General features: G+C 42.5%; 2 protein-coding genes across 2 annotated transcripts; one reads left to right on the top strand and one right to left on the bottom strand.

The window, feature by feature from the left end:
* Positions 1-437: 437 nt before the first annotated feature.
* On the top strand, positions 438-6837 carry LOC131237719 (organic cation/carnitine transporter 4-like). Its single transcript, XM_058235657.1, has 2 exons — positions 438-907; positions 5644-6837. The coding sequence occupies exons 1-2, from the start codon at positions 495-497 to the stop codon at positions 6797-6799; spliced, it is 1569 nt and encodes a 522-aa protein (XP_058091640.1). The 5' UTR covers positions 438-494; the 3' UTR covers positions 6800-6837.
* Positions 6838-12329: 5492 nt separating this feature from the next.
* LOC131225079 (uncharacterized) lies at positions 12330-13217 on the bottom strand. The gene has a single exon (XM_058220533.1). The coding sequence runs from the start codon at positions 13215-13217 to the stop codon at positions 12330-12332; it is 888 nt and encodes a 295-aa protein (XP_058076516.1).
* Between the last annotated feature and the right edge of the window lie 1899 nt (positions 13218-15116).

Here is a 15116-nt window from a genome sequence, read left to right as displayed (position 1 = left end):
TACTGATTGGATATCCACCATTAAAATCCTCCTGAGGCCCACTGTACTGTTTATTTGACATCCAATCGATTGATTAGGTCATAAAGACCCAGATGAGGAGAAAAAACAAAGATCAGCTTGATCCAAAAACATTTATGGCCCTCAAAAAAAATTTAATGGTCGACGTTCATTCAACACTGTTTCATGTAATGTGGTCCAATTGAGATTGTTGTATTCCTCATTTGGTCTAATATCATAAAATGATCTACAAAAATAGATGGACGGCATGGATGAAACACATACATCGTGGTGGGGTCTACAGAGCACCAACCACCACAGCCATTGGCTGGTGGCAGGGGTGTAGCCAATCCGTTTCCAATTCAACCGTCCCTACTTCCCACCTCTAACACGATTGTCACGAGTGCAGGGTTATATACCAAATAAAACAAATCTCCCTCCCTTTAAAAGCGGTTCAATTCAATGTATATCCTTACCGAAGGAATTAGGGAAAGATAATGGCGGTGGAACCGGCTTCTGCTATCTTGGATCTCTCGTCGGCCCTCCTAACGAAGAAATCCGATGATGGGGAGAAGATCGGGATCGACGAGATGCTGCAGAGATTCTTGGGGGATTTCGGGCACTGGCAACTGAGGCATTTCGTTCTCACCAGCTTGGCATGGGCGCTCGAGGCTTTCCATACAATGGTCATGATCTTCGCCGATCGCGAGCCGGCTTGGAGGTGTACGGCTCCGGGTGGTGGGCCAGGCTGCGGTGGCGTGGTGGATCCACGGACGGTCTGCGATTTGAAACCCGGGACGTGGGAGTGGATAGGTGGGCCAGGCGTTTCGACGGTGGCTGAGTGGGGGCTCGTCTGCGGAGAGAAGTATAAGGTCGGCTTGGCTCAGTCGGCTTTCTTCGCCGGCTGCATGTTCGGTAAGTTTTTTTTTTTTTTTTCATCATCTTCTTCTTTTATGTTCATGGAGCACTACGTTTTGCAAAGGTTTAGGGTCATCCAAGCCGTTGATATGATGGGCCCATCGTTGATAGGTTTTGAACCCTAAATCCCCTGGATTAGAAGGTGTAGCCTTTCGATTCATATCCTACAAATATGCAGCTAATATTTAAGAGAATATCAATGGTTCAGATTCAATTGGATCCAAGTGTTGGTATATTTGAATCTGGGAGATTCCAGTGCACCATATAGTTTGTGGGCCCATCGCATCAAAGGTTCGGATCAGTTAAACATGGGGCTTAAGTGTCGCCAAGCTAAATTTTCGCTGAAGCCGGGCCCCTACTGTAGGGCTCACGTAAATGTATATATTTCATATCCACGCGGTCCATTCGTTTTGATAGATTATTTTATGGCATTATACCAAAAATAAACTAGATCCAAATTTAGGTGCGCCATTCCATAAGAAACAGTGGTGATTAACCATTAAAAACTTCTTGTGGGCCACAAAATTTTTGGATCGAGCTGAAATTTTTTCCTATGAAGTTTTTAACAGGGGAGCGGTCAATCACCACTGTTTCCTATAAGTATAGTATACTTGATATTTGGATCTACTTTAATTTTTGGTTCATGGCCTAAAATTATCTATCAAAATGGATGGACGGTGTGGATTGTGGATACGTGCATCAAGTTGTGCTCCACGGTAACAGCCGTACCCTACTGGGTGTGGGTGGGGCCGCACCTAATCCGCTCCCGAATCTTCAGCTCTAAAAATTCAACGTGAGTCTGCAAATTGCAACGTGTAAGGGCAAAACAGTCATTTGTCCTCACGAACGATTCGCGGTATCTTTTGACGACGGTCGTTTCGAGGGCTATTATTAAATCGAACCCGGATTCGGTGCAGCCAGGAAACACCGACTTAGGTGAGGACGTGGTCTTAGAGCCCACCTTAATGTATGTGTTGTATATCCACGCCGTCCATCCGTTTTTACAACTCATTTTAGGGCTTGGGTTAAAAACGATGCGGATTCAAATCTCAGTTGGAACATACCACAAGAAATAGTAGTAATTGAATGCCTACGGTTAAAACAGCAGTGTGACCTTATCAACGGCAAACAATCATTATAGTAAGCCTTAGGAATTTTTCAACGGTGGGCATTCAATCTTGACTATTTCTTGTGATGTCGGCACCCTGAAAGTTTTATCTGCTTCATATTTGCTTATGCAAAAACGGATGGACGGCGTGGATATACAACACATACATCAAGGTGGGCCCACGATCACGGCCTCACCGAAGTCGGCATATGACCTCATTAAATCCACGTTTATTAAATCGAGGCAACCCATCCACTGTACAGGTGGCCTACATGCATGTTGGTCCAGAATATAAATCGTGAGCCACTTTTGTGGTGGACCACAGTCCAAACCCGTACCGATCCCACATTGGATAAAAGAAAAAAAAAATAAATAAATAAATAAAATACCAATCGTTGAATAATCTGAGCTGTCCGGTCAGGGTTGTTTATTTGATACTCTTGCAGACTATCATTCTTGACACTCATGCACTTAGTAATTGTGCACGTGGAATATATCAACTCAAATTAAACTGGCTAAATTGTAAAACTCTATGTCTTTAGTTCACGATTCCAAAATCAGATTGGATTAATAATCCAAACCTCTGATTGGTGGACACTTATTTGTTGAAAGGGAACCATTGGATAAGTTTCATTTTTAGCCGTCAAATCCCTGTCCTCCGATCGTCGGATCATCAAGTAACCGTAATTTTTTGGTCGCGGTACGTTGAAGCTGGGACCCGAAATTTGGACATGATTACCTGTATCCCATGCATGGAATTTCTAGGCAATTTATAAGTGCCTGCGTATCATCCGCCACACACTTCAGAGTGTCAAAGTTTTCCTCTTACGAGGCACGATATCACACATGGCTACACGATCAGCGAATCCAAACCATTCATCCAGTGGAATCCATTCTGGATGGCTACCATTGCAAAGACCACACCAACTGAACAATCCTAACCGTCCAATCAAGATATCAACCATGTGAGAGGATGTTAGCAAACCATGTTTCTGTTTTCTAGATTTTCTTAAAGTCAAACTTCTTCTAACAGCTCTTTTTGGAAGTTTCTTCGTTTGCGTGATGCTTATTGGCTTTCTTTCTGTTTTTTTTTTTTTTTTTTTTTTTTATGAGAGATGCTCCACTGCTCTCAGAACATTATTAGTTACAGTGCTCCTACTTATATCCGTACGCTTGGACAGTCTAATCGACTGATCTGAACTGTCCATTAAGTTTAAAAACACATTTCATTTGTTATCATCCAAACATTGCACTGATTGGATGATCCAATTCATCGTCCATCTGGCCTCATTTTCTACGGCCATTTTTTTTCCAAGCCATTGATGATATGGCTATGATTTCCAAATAAAAGTGATCCCTTAGGATCATAACCAGTCCGTGATGGACCCTAACAAAGAAAGGATCAAATTGTAGATTGGACTTATTTTCCTGTAAATGATCTAAACAGCCACATTAAGGCCATAGATCAAACAGTTAACATTTTTCAGATCGTTTTGATATTTTCATGGTAGCCATGAAATGTCTGATGGCTCTAGTGAACGGTCAAGATCAATGGATTGGACAAAACGTCCCATTACAACGAGGAGCACTATAACTTAATAAGTGCTCTCAGAGCACTGAGCATATCCTTTTCAGATCCTCATCCCATTTTCCCCACGAGATGCTCTTACCATGTTTGTATATTATTTATTGGATGGCCCATCAATATCACGATAACATACAGAACTTTTAATGGCATTCTCATCCTCTTCGCATGTGGCAGTCGTTATGGCTATACAGACCCTTCAAGTCGTAGAGCACTTTTTTTAGAGTAATGACACTGATCAAGCAATCTCCATTGTATTAAAATTCAAATAATCCATTCAATTTTTAAAGCTCTATCTATTTAAAACACTGATAAACGGCTATGACCAAAACTAATGAAATCAAAGAAAAACCAATCATAATATCTTAGTTAAGAGAGTTAGATTATATAGACAAAACTAGTGAAATTAAAGAAAAACCACTCCTAATATCTTAGTTAAGAGAGTTAAATTATATAGAGGATAACATCTACTTAGAGCCGATGAAGAGTCTCAAACACAAGACCTCCCACTCTAATACTAATTTGATGCATAACAATTAACTACTTACTCTAAAAGCTCAAAATAATATGTTATAGTAAATTAATCCCTTTATCTCATAGACCAGGCCCCATATCGCATGGGTTAGGACTTTGGCTGAACACCATCGTGAGCCCCACATCATATAGGTACCACCTCACACGAGCTACCCGCCTCATACGGATGGGACCCACCTCACACGAGCCACCCGCCTCTCACGGGCCATTCACCCTATGTGTGCCCCTGCATCCCACAAGCTACCCGCTTTAAAAATGCCCCTGCATTAAAAACTTATCTCAGACGGTATTTTCACCCTAACACATATATGGCTTGGATCATATTATACTGTCAGTTGAATGTTATCATCTTTTCATAACAAGCTGTTCGGCCAGCCCTAGATCAGATCAGATGGTCAGCAGCATTTGACCGAATTGTCTTTTTTAGTAGTGAACAATGTAAGGTGGGTAATCCGATCGGATGATTCAAAGTTGGTCATTGAACTTATTCTTCTTTGCACGATCTTAAGAGTCCATTTAGTGCTATGGATGGCTAGGATCGTCGGATTAGCGTAATTATTGCACTGTTCTCTGCCATTAGCTCAAATAAATGGACAATTCCCAATCAATGAGCGGATGGTTTACACGTGATGGGGCACAACCATTTTGGCAATAAAAATAGGACATCAGTCTCTACCTCGTGGGGCCAGATCGGATTGCCAATGGCCAAGCTCTCTCACATCAGATAATCATAGCCATCCGATCCAAAGCCTACGAAAGACCTATCAAACTAAACAAAATACAGGCAACATCCACTCCAAGATCCAAGATCCAAAATTCCTTCTATCCGATGGTTAGGATCATCCAAAAAGTTTCCCACCATGTTGAAATTCCATATTCATTAGGATCTTACAAAATTTCATACCCAGTTATAAGTAAAGTATAATCGGGTCTATCAGCTCAGTGATTGATTTATAGGCAGGATCTTTTTCTAGTTGGGCTGACTGATACTGGGCTCAAACAAGAATTCGAGAGGTTATCATCTAGCTTATCTAGAGCATCTACCTTGGTATTTTTTGACCCGGGAATCAGGATCATCTCATATTTGTCGAACTTCGTAAATAGATAATCATTTTTTCTCATCTAATTTGGTATTTCATGGCGATCTGGTTGACTATGAGCTGAGAATCACGGTGGATTTTTAAGGCTCAGGTTCCTATTGCATTGGCCAATCTGAACCTGACGAGGAGTGCTTCGTATTCTACTTCATCAATGGATGCCAGGAATCCAAACCTCGGGGGACACTCCACATTGGTCACAAGAATCAATCCTGCCCAACTTTCCTTCGAGTTCGATGACCCATCATAATAATTAAAATGGTCAAGGTATGAAATATCGGCTGGATTTGATTACACAAAAATTTATAAAATACCGGCCGATACAAACCAGGTATGCCTGGAATGTTCATGCAATGCTTACAAGAAAAAAATACATATAAATCAAATTAACTATATTTATTTAGTGAAACAGGTGCTGGCGTGTTTGGACATCTTTCCGATTCCTTCCTCGGACGTAAAGGTTCACTAACCATCGTCTCTGTCATGAATCTCATTTTTGGGTGCCTAACCGCAATCTCACCGACCTACTGGATCTACACGCTCCTCCGCTTCCTTACTGGCCTCAGCACTGGTGGCGTCGGCCTATGTGCATTCGTCCTCGCCACTGAGCCCGTTGGCCCAAGCAAACGAGGCTTGGTTGGTATGTCTGCATTCTACTTCTTCTCAGGTGGAATTGCGGTACTCGCAGCTATGGCCTACGTCTTCCAGTCATGGCGGCAACTCTACATTATCGCCTCCATACCATCCCTCCTTTTCCTCATCATGGCAATCCCCTTCATCTCTGAATCGCCGCGGTGGTACCTTGTCCATGGTAACGTTTCCAAAGCCATGAAAGTCATGCATGCCATCGCTGAGCGCAACGGGACGCACCTCCCTGATGGAGTATCACTCGCATTAGACGATGCTAGTTCACAAAAGTGTGACGATCCAACTAATGAAGTGTCAACCTCGAGCTCGCTAATTGACGTTGTCCGATTACCTCTTACTCGGAGTCGCCTAATCCTAATCGTCATTATCAATTTCCTAACATCGGTTGTGTACTATGGTCTGAGCTTAAATGCTGTTAACCTTGGAACAAACCTCTACATCAACGTTGCCCTCAATGCAGTGGCAGAAATGCCAGCATTCGCGTTAACTGCATGGCTATTGGATGTTTTCGGGCGGAAGCCATTAACAATTGGAACAATGTGGTTTAGTGGAGTGTTTTGCATTGCAGGAAGCTTGATTGTAAGTGCAGGTTCTTTGAAGACGGTAAGAGCAGCGTGCGGCATTTTGGGTATATTTGGGATGGCCGGAACTTACAATTTGCTGTTTATTTATGCGGCAGAACTATTCCCGACGGTTGTTAGGAATGCAGCGCTGGGGTGCGCGACACAGGCGGGGCAGATGGGTGCAATCCTGTCGCCATTGGTGGTGGTTTTGGGAGGGGGAGTGCCGTTCATGGTGTTTGGGGTGTGTGGAATTGTCGGCGGTTTGCTCGCATTCTACCTGCCGGAGACATTGAATAGGCCTTTGTATGATACAATGGCTGGAATGGAGGTTGGTGAGATTGTGAAGTGAGTATGAAAAAAAACATAGATTTTGAATTTTGTACTAAAGGATATATTTTATGTCGTTTTGGGGGGAATGCTGTGGAGATTCATCAGTCGCACCTGTTGTGAGCACATCACTGGAACAAAATTTAGGCTGGTCTACTCTTTAAATGGCCCACCCGATGGATGGACTGCAGATTGGCCTATCTTTTGTGACAGAGAATTTTCCCAGTGGGGCCGACGTGATGAATGGTTTGGATGTAATACGGACGTTGTTACTCTCCTCTTCCTGCTAGCTAGTGCTTCAAAATGATATCCAACAGGATGGCTTTGAGCTGCGTTTGGATGCACAAGTGAATCAAACTGAGTTCTGTTGAAATGATTGACGAAGCCGGTTCCTGTACTGGCCCATGTAAAATGGACAGGGAATGCCTTGCAGCCCCATGCTGTTGGGCCACCGTGATGTATGTGCTATATCCACTGGGTCTATCCATTTCGCCCACTCATTTTAGGGGATGAGTCCAAACATGAGCCATATCCAAGCTAAAGTGGAGCATTTATTTTACCAACTCATTTTAGTTCCCATTGTGGGTTTTGTCTAGTGGCATACATCCTTGGTGATGGTGTGGTGGGATTTAATTAAGCCATGTTTGGCACATTCCAAAATTCGGGTATCCGAATAGGGTGTCCAGGACCCGAATTCCAGACCTGTGACATATATATTAAAAAAAATAAAAATAATAAAAATAAAAAGATAAAGTATGTCCATTTCATATGCATTTCATTTTTTTTCCCACCATAGCCCAAAACTTTAAAATCCAAACACAAACTATGATAACTAATTACATAATTTATTATTTCATCGATGCATACTTATTTAACTTAACTTGAAATAAGAAAATCAAATCAAACATTACTACATTTAGAGTTCTAAAATAAAAATAAAATTTATCCTATGCAGAATGACATGTCATGTGCATCCAACCACGTTCCATGCTCCACTACTAATAGTAGTACCCTGCATCTTCGAAATATTTATAACCTGAAACGGTTAAAATATAATGAGTTGATAACTCAATAGGATCACATCAATCTTGAGTTGAAAATCTCACAAATATTACTAAATTTAATCTCGACATATTAATCAAAATAAGACGAACATTGGATGTAAAATCATAGTAAATAATTTAACATTCATGATTATGAAATGAATAAATTATTTAACATAACTTTTCTAAAAATACTAAGATTTGGAGTGGGTAAAACACTCATGTGTGCTGATCCTTTTAGGGGATGACCCACGGCAGAGCACCGGTGTTGATCCTTTCAGGGTATGACCCTCGGTAGAGCACCGGTATAACCTTTTAAGAACAAAAGCCCAGGGCAGTACACCCGTGTGTACTGATCCTTTTAGAGAATCACCCAGGGCAGAGCACCCGCGCCGATCCTTTTGGGAATGACCCTGGGCAGAGCATCGTGTCGTGCTACTCATTTTGTGAATGACCCTGGGCAGAGCACCCGTAAGAATCATTGTATAAAATAAATAATTATTCACATAAGATACATCTAACTTACAAGGAAACATTGTAACAAATAATATCAGAGCATCTGTAAGAATCATTGCATAAATAAAAACAATAATTGATCATATAAATATTCATCATCCCATTAGATAATATCAAATGCAAAGAAAATAAGAAGAAGAAGAAGAAGAAGAAGAAGAAGAATAATAATAATAATAATAATAATAATAATAATATTTGCATTGGTTCAGTAGTCACATAAAGAATATTCTTCAATAGGGAATTCCTTATGAATATTCCAATATCCAGATTATATAAGGCAATTTCTTATGAATTTTTCAAATAGGGAAAGATCACCTACCTGTTATGGAAAAATTGCGTGATGGGAGGAAAATAATCTGAAGCGATGCTGATTTCTACGTGTACTAGCTTGGATTGATCGACTCTGAACTCGATGTTGAACCCTCACGGATACTCTCCCTTCTCCTGATCTCTCTTTTTCTTATCACAATCTTTCTTTTATGATTTTCTCTCTCGTTTCCTCTAGATAGCATGAGAAAATGAGATATAAAAAATAATGTCAGGTGAGTTAGTGGGTTGGGAGTTTAATGAACGGTTTAGATTGAGGATTGGGTCCCACCATGATGATAGCAATCATGGTGGATGGGTTCCCATCCGCAACCATACCACGGAGTAGTGGGAAGAGAGGGAATCGTGGAGGAGAGGGGTTGCTTTGTGGGTGACGTGCGTCAGCACATCACTTACTTTGTGCCGGTTATCAAACTGTTTCCCGTTGTCGGTAATAATGGTTCGAGGTATCTCGAATCGGCAGATGATATTTTTCTAGATAAAATCTATGATATTTTGTTTGGTTATCCTAGACAATGACTCGGCTTCGGCCCACTTTGTGAAGTAATCTACCACAACAACAACAAACTTGGTCTGGCCTTCCCCCAAAGGGAGTGGTCCGATGATGTTGATTCCCCATTGCGCGAAGGGCCAAGGACCGGCCATTAGGGTCAGTTCCTTAGGCGGCTATCTCGAAATTGATACGAATCATTGGCATTTGTCACAACTTTGGACAAATTTATGTGCGTCATGTTGAATGGTCGGCCAGTATACCCTTGTCGTAAGACCTTATGTGTGAGCGATCGTCCTCCCAAGTGATTTTTGTAAATCCCTTCGTGGATCTCCCACAATACATAATTAGCCTCATCGTGATTTAAGCAGCGAAGCAAAGGAGTAAAAAATTCTTTTTTATACGATACCCAGTTGAGTATGGTGTAACGAGAGGCTCCGATCTTCAACCGTCGGGCCTCGGCACGATCCTTGGGCAACTTTCCATTGTCGAGATATTGGACAATCGGGTCGAGCCGAGTGGGTTCCAAGTCGATTTAATGTACGGCCGAGCTAAGCGGGTCATCGATGCTTGGCTTGGCGATGTACTCGATTGGAATGGACCTGGGTATGTCATCCTCGTCAGCAAAGGCAAGTTTCGCCAATAAATCAACTTTAGCATTTTCTGTTCGAGGGATCCGAGTGGCAGTGCATCGTTGAAAACCGTCGATCAATTCCTTAGCTTTCTTCATATATGTTTTTAGCTGCTGTTTGATACACGCTAGTAACCTGATTGACAACCAACTGTGAGTCACTGAATATGTTGAGATGAGTAACACCCAGACTGGCTGTTAGTTGAAGGCCGAGCAACAAAATTTCATATTTTTCTGTATTGTTCGAGGCTTAAAATCCAAGTCTTAAGGCATATTGCATGTAGGTTTGATTGGGAGTTTTTAGGATGACTCCTGCCCCGCTTGCCTTAGAGTTGGATGAGCCATCGACATATAGCTTCTAGGGGGTTGGGTCAGGCGAGAACTCAGGAGTTGCAGTCGTTGACTGGTTGGCTGGCTCATCTGCAAGTTCGGGTAAGTGAATAGGCTTGTGGGGTAACTTCAGCTATGAAGTCAGCCACAACCTGTCCTTTAATTGCTACCCTTGGTTTGTATTCAATATCGAATTCGCTGAGCTCGATCGCCCACTTCGTTAGTCGGCCGGAAGCTTTTGATTTCTGAAGAATCTGACGCAGTGGGAAGTCGGTCACGACGATGATAATATGAGCTTGAAAGTATAACCGAAGTCATCGTGAGGAGACAACTAAGACTAAGGCCACCTTCTCCAGGGGCGGATATCTGGTTTCTACCGGTAGTAATGCCTTGCTGATGTAATACACTGGCAATTGCTTCCCTTCATGTTCATGTATCAAAGCCGAGCTTACAGCTGCATCGAAAACTGTCAGGTACAACAACAAGGCTTCCCCGGGTTCGGGTTTTGATAAGAGAGGCGAAGATCCAAGATACGACTTTAACTAATAGAATGCTGCTTTATACTCTTCTGTCCAATCTACCGTTTGTTGTCCCTTCAATTGTTTGAAGAAAGGGAGGCACTTATCGGTAACTCAGGAAAGGAAGCGGTTGAGTGAAGCTACTCGTCCAGTCAACCTTTGTATATCTTTGATCGTTTTCAGGGATTCCATGTCAAGCAATGCTTTGATTTTATCCGGATTCACTTTAATCCCTCGCTGACTGACCAGGAATCTGAGAAATTTACCCGAGCTTACCCCAAAGGCACACTTGCTTGGGTTCAACTTCATTTGATATTTACGAAGGATAAGGAACATCTCTTCTAAGTCAGCAATATGATCGGCTGCATGTATACTTTTGACGAGCATGTCATCAATGTCTACTTCCATGGTCCAGCCGATCTCCCGAGTAAACATTTTGTTTACTAATCGTTAGTAAGTTGCTACTCCATTCTTTAGACCAAACGGCATCACACGGTAACAGTAAAGACCTTTGTCAGTGACAGAGGTAGTTTTAGATTTATCTGACTGATGCATTACAATTTGATTGTATCCAGAATAAGTATCCATAAAACTAAGAAGTTCATGTCGTGTCGTACTATCCACCAATTGATCGATCCTTGGAAGAGGAAAGCTATCCTTTAGGCAGGTTTTGTTCAAGTCGGTATAATCAATACAGACTCGCCATTTCCCGTTGGCTTTCTTGACGAATACAACATTTGCTACCCATTCTGGATAGTATATCTCCTCGATGAAGTTACCCTTGAGGAGCTTGCTAACCTCTTCTTCGATGATGGCATACCTCTCAGGGTCGAGTGGTCGTCGCTTTTGTCGGATCGATCGGTAGGTCGGATCGATGTTGAAGTGATGGGTCATCACCGAGGGATCGATCCCAGGCATATCTTCATGGCTCCATGCAAATACATCGGCGTACCATCGGAGTAGGGATACCAACTTATCTTTCAGGGGTGACTGCAGGGACGAGCCAATTCGAACTGTCTTAGATCCGTTTGACTCAACCAAAGGTATCAGGATGAGGTCTTCTACCGGTTGTCCTCGCTCGTAAGTCTCGGCACGAGGGTCCAACGATTCAATCGTGGTTACCTTAGTTGGAGCCTTTACGGCCGTTGCATGACAATGCCTTGTGTCTTTTTAGCACCTTTGATGACACCTACTCTCAACTCAGTCAGAAATTTCATGGAGAGATGATACGTTGATACTACAGATTGGAGAAGACACAGAGAGGGTCGACCGAGGATGGCGTTGTAGACTAATGGTTGATTAACTATTAAAAAGTCGACCATTATTTGCGCTCGATGTGGAGAATTTCTGGCAGTGAGGGGCACTGAGATGACTCCTTCAGGAAGGATTTGTCCACCCGAGAATCCAATTAATGGGGTATGAACTGGTCGTAATGTTGATCGTTTGACGTTCATTTTGTTGAATGCTTGAGTAAACAGTACGTCTACGGACGACCCTGTGTCAATGAGAATACAAAATACCTTGCGGTTTGCTATAGTGAGGGTGACAACTAATGCGTCGTCATGCGGATGATGAATACCCCGAGCATATTCATCGGTAAACGATATATAGTACTTTTCCTTTTTCCTTTCTTTTGAAAGCCGAACTAGAATCAAGTTCTCAGACTCAGGTCGATTGATGCTCCTGGCGTGATTTTTTCAAGCATTGTTTGAGTCGCCCCCGCCTCGGTGACCACCGACAATAGTTCGAATTTCTTCTATGGGTCGGTTGTCACCTAAACGTTCTTCCATCATCCTGGTTCTCTCGACATGTTCTTTGAGACGGCCTTCTTGGATGAGCCTCTTGATTTCTTCTTTCAAGTGATAGTAGTTACTCGTATTGTACCCATGATCGCGATGATAATGGCAATATTTATTCTTACTCCATCGGTTTGGATTGCTTCGAAGTCTTTCTGGCCACTTGACAAACCATTCACCTTTGATTTCCATCAATACCTGCTCCTGTGGTTTATTGAGCGGGCTGTTTGTTGAAAATTTGAGGTCAGGTCGCTTACTCGACCTACACTCATCACGGGTCCGATCATTTTTACGCTTCTTTCCACTAGCTGAGTCAACTTCCTTTTTTGCTGACTCTTTAGCCGGGGCTTGTGCTTTTTGGGCGGCTTCACGCATGATCCAAGTTTCTTCAGCATCTGCATATTTATCCGACCGGGCCATGAATTCTGCCAGAGTAGTAAACGAATTTTTATCTAAGGATGCAATAAACGACTTATCTCTGACACCTTGCATGATCGAATTTAGAGTTGTCTCGTCCGAATGTTTCCGGACTTGGAGCGACTCGAAGTTAAAGCACTTGGTATAATCCTTTAGCAGCTCTCCCTCCTTTTGAACTATGTTGTTCAGGTGCGCAGGTGACTTCAACTTTTTCTTCCCACTGATGAAATTGGTGAGGAAAGCATCGCTGAGCTCTGTAAATGAGCTAATGAACTTTAGTTTCAACTGTTTGAACCAAAACCGAGCTACATCGACTAAAGTGAGGGAGAATGCTCCGCACGTCACGACGTTCGAGGCATCGTGCAATTCCATATACGTCCAAAAGGATTCGATATACTTGGTTAGATCAATTTTGCCAGTGAGGTAGATGGAATCGCTCCGATAACCAGGCATGCATAATTTTCTCTGTAAACAAGGATGCCTTCGCCTCGGGTCTGGTTTGACCTAGATTTCAGTTTTGCCTCATATCGGTGATCCCTTCCCACACTTCCCTCCTAAAATTCTGAAGGTCAGCTATCTAAGGTTCGTCGCTATCAGCTGTACCCTCGACCGGAGGCCTGCTGCGCCTTCTCTGATATATTTCGTGTCGTAGATCGGTGGCAGGCAGTAGGGCGGTCACAGAATAAGAGGGTGCAGACTCGGTCGGACCCTGTTGCTGACTTTGCTGAGGGATAGCTCGCGGAGTAACAGGTTGAGGATCAGGAATTATTGTGGGGCATTTTCTCGACCGCCATCATGCTGAGGCAGAACTTGCTGGCGATGGATCTATTCCAGTATTTGCTTCATGTAGTTCATGTCGGTCCTAAGTTTTTGGACTTCTTTATCTAACCGCATGTTCCCCTGGTTCCGCTAAGTATGCCTGGTCGAAACGGAGGTTGCTGACCGAGGCGCGGAACTTTTTCGATTGTTGGGGCAGTTTTGGGCCCCTTGGGCTCCATTCGTGCCTGGCGGGCCTTCCGTCGCTGGTGGTCCAATGGCAGCGACCTCATTAGGCTTATTTTGAGTGGTTCTTCTAGTTCTCGCCATTGGAGATCTATTTGAAGTTATTTGGATAGAATCAGGAAATGACTTTTTGTATCGTTTCCTACAGACGGCGCCAAACTATTGATGCAAAAAATTAGTATGCTCTCTTTCTTCCATTCACCTGCACAGGAAGGAGACAAAGGAGACCCTAGCTAGAGCCGGGGGCCCTCCGATGCTAAAGTCAGAACTGTGATTGTTTAAGAGGGTTTTTTAGGGAGTTTTTGTGTACCTTTCACCTTGGAGATTTCCTATATTTATACGAAGGGGAGGATCCCATCGTGCCAGGATTCATCTCCTGATATTTTAGAGATTTGGTATTAATCCATTTTTGGTTTCCAGCCGATCCCGAGATCTTCGGGATCGGGAATCTTTTTACCATATTCTCGGGAAGGTGTTTTGTTTTACACCGTTTCTGCGTTGCTTGGATTGGGCCGAGCCGATTCCATTGGTGAGTAAGTCTCGGCCGGCTCTCAAGGGTAGTGTTATTCGCCTACTGTCGGATGAGATTAGACTGATTCATACTTAGTGTACTCTCTTAATCTGAGAGCCAACTTTGTAATTGACCTAAGATGGGTCGGTTTTATGGTTGATCGGGTGGCTTCTGAGCGTTGGGCTCTAATTAGCCTCTTCGAATGTTGCTGCCTCATTTGCCGAGTCAACTTTATGTATCTTATATACTTTTGCCTTGCGGCTCTTGACTTTGTAAGTGTCGGTTAGGATCCATTTCCTACAATCCGAGCCAAGTCTCTCCTTCAGGCACTTGATATATTTGTCTTGGTCGGGCTTGTTGCCTCGGGATCCCAGGCGGTGTTAGTAGAATTGGACCATTCCATAGCCGAGTCCCTGGACTTGTCCTATTTTTTCCCCAACATATATGATTCAGCCCGGTGTTAATTTTTTTTTTTTTTTTTTAGTTTCAAATATTATTTATGAAATATTTTCCAACAAAAATTGTAATTGCTTGGTGTATTAATTGTTGTAAGTATTACAATAATAAGCATAGGAGGAATAAATGTATAAATCGAAAGTATAAATTGTATTTGTGATTTGTAATAATTGTATGTATCTTTATTTTTATATACATAAGATTTTTGTACTTTATTTTTCTCTCTCTTCTTATAAGTGGTATTGGAGCAACTATTCTCTTTAAGGACGGTTTATTGTGAGTAGTGTGACTTTATGAAGTCA

This window comes from Magnolia sinica, chromosome 1 (assembly GCF_029962835.1).
Source record: "Magnolia sinica isolate HGM2019 chromosome 1, MsV1, whole genome shotgun sequence".
NCBI lineage: Eukaryota > Viridiplantae > Streptophyta > Magnoliopsida > Magnoliales > Magnoliaceae > Magnolia > Magnolia sinica.
This window is presented reverse-complemented; position numbering and strand designations above follow the sequence as displayed.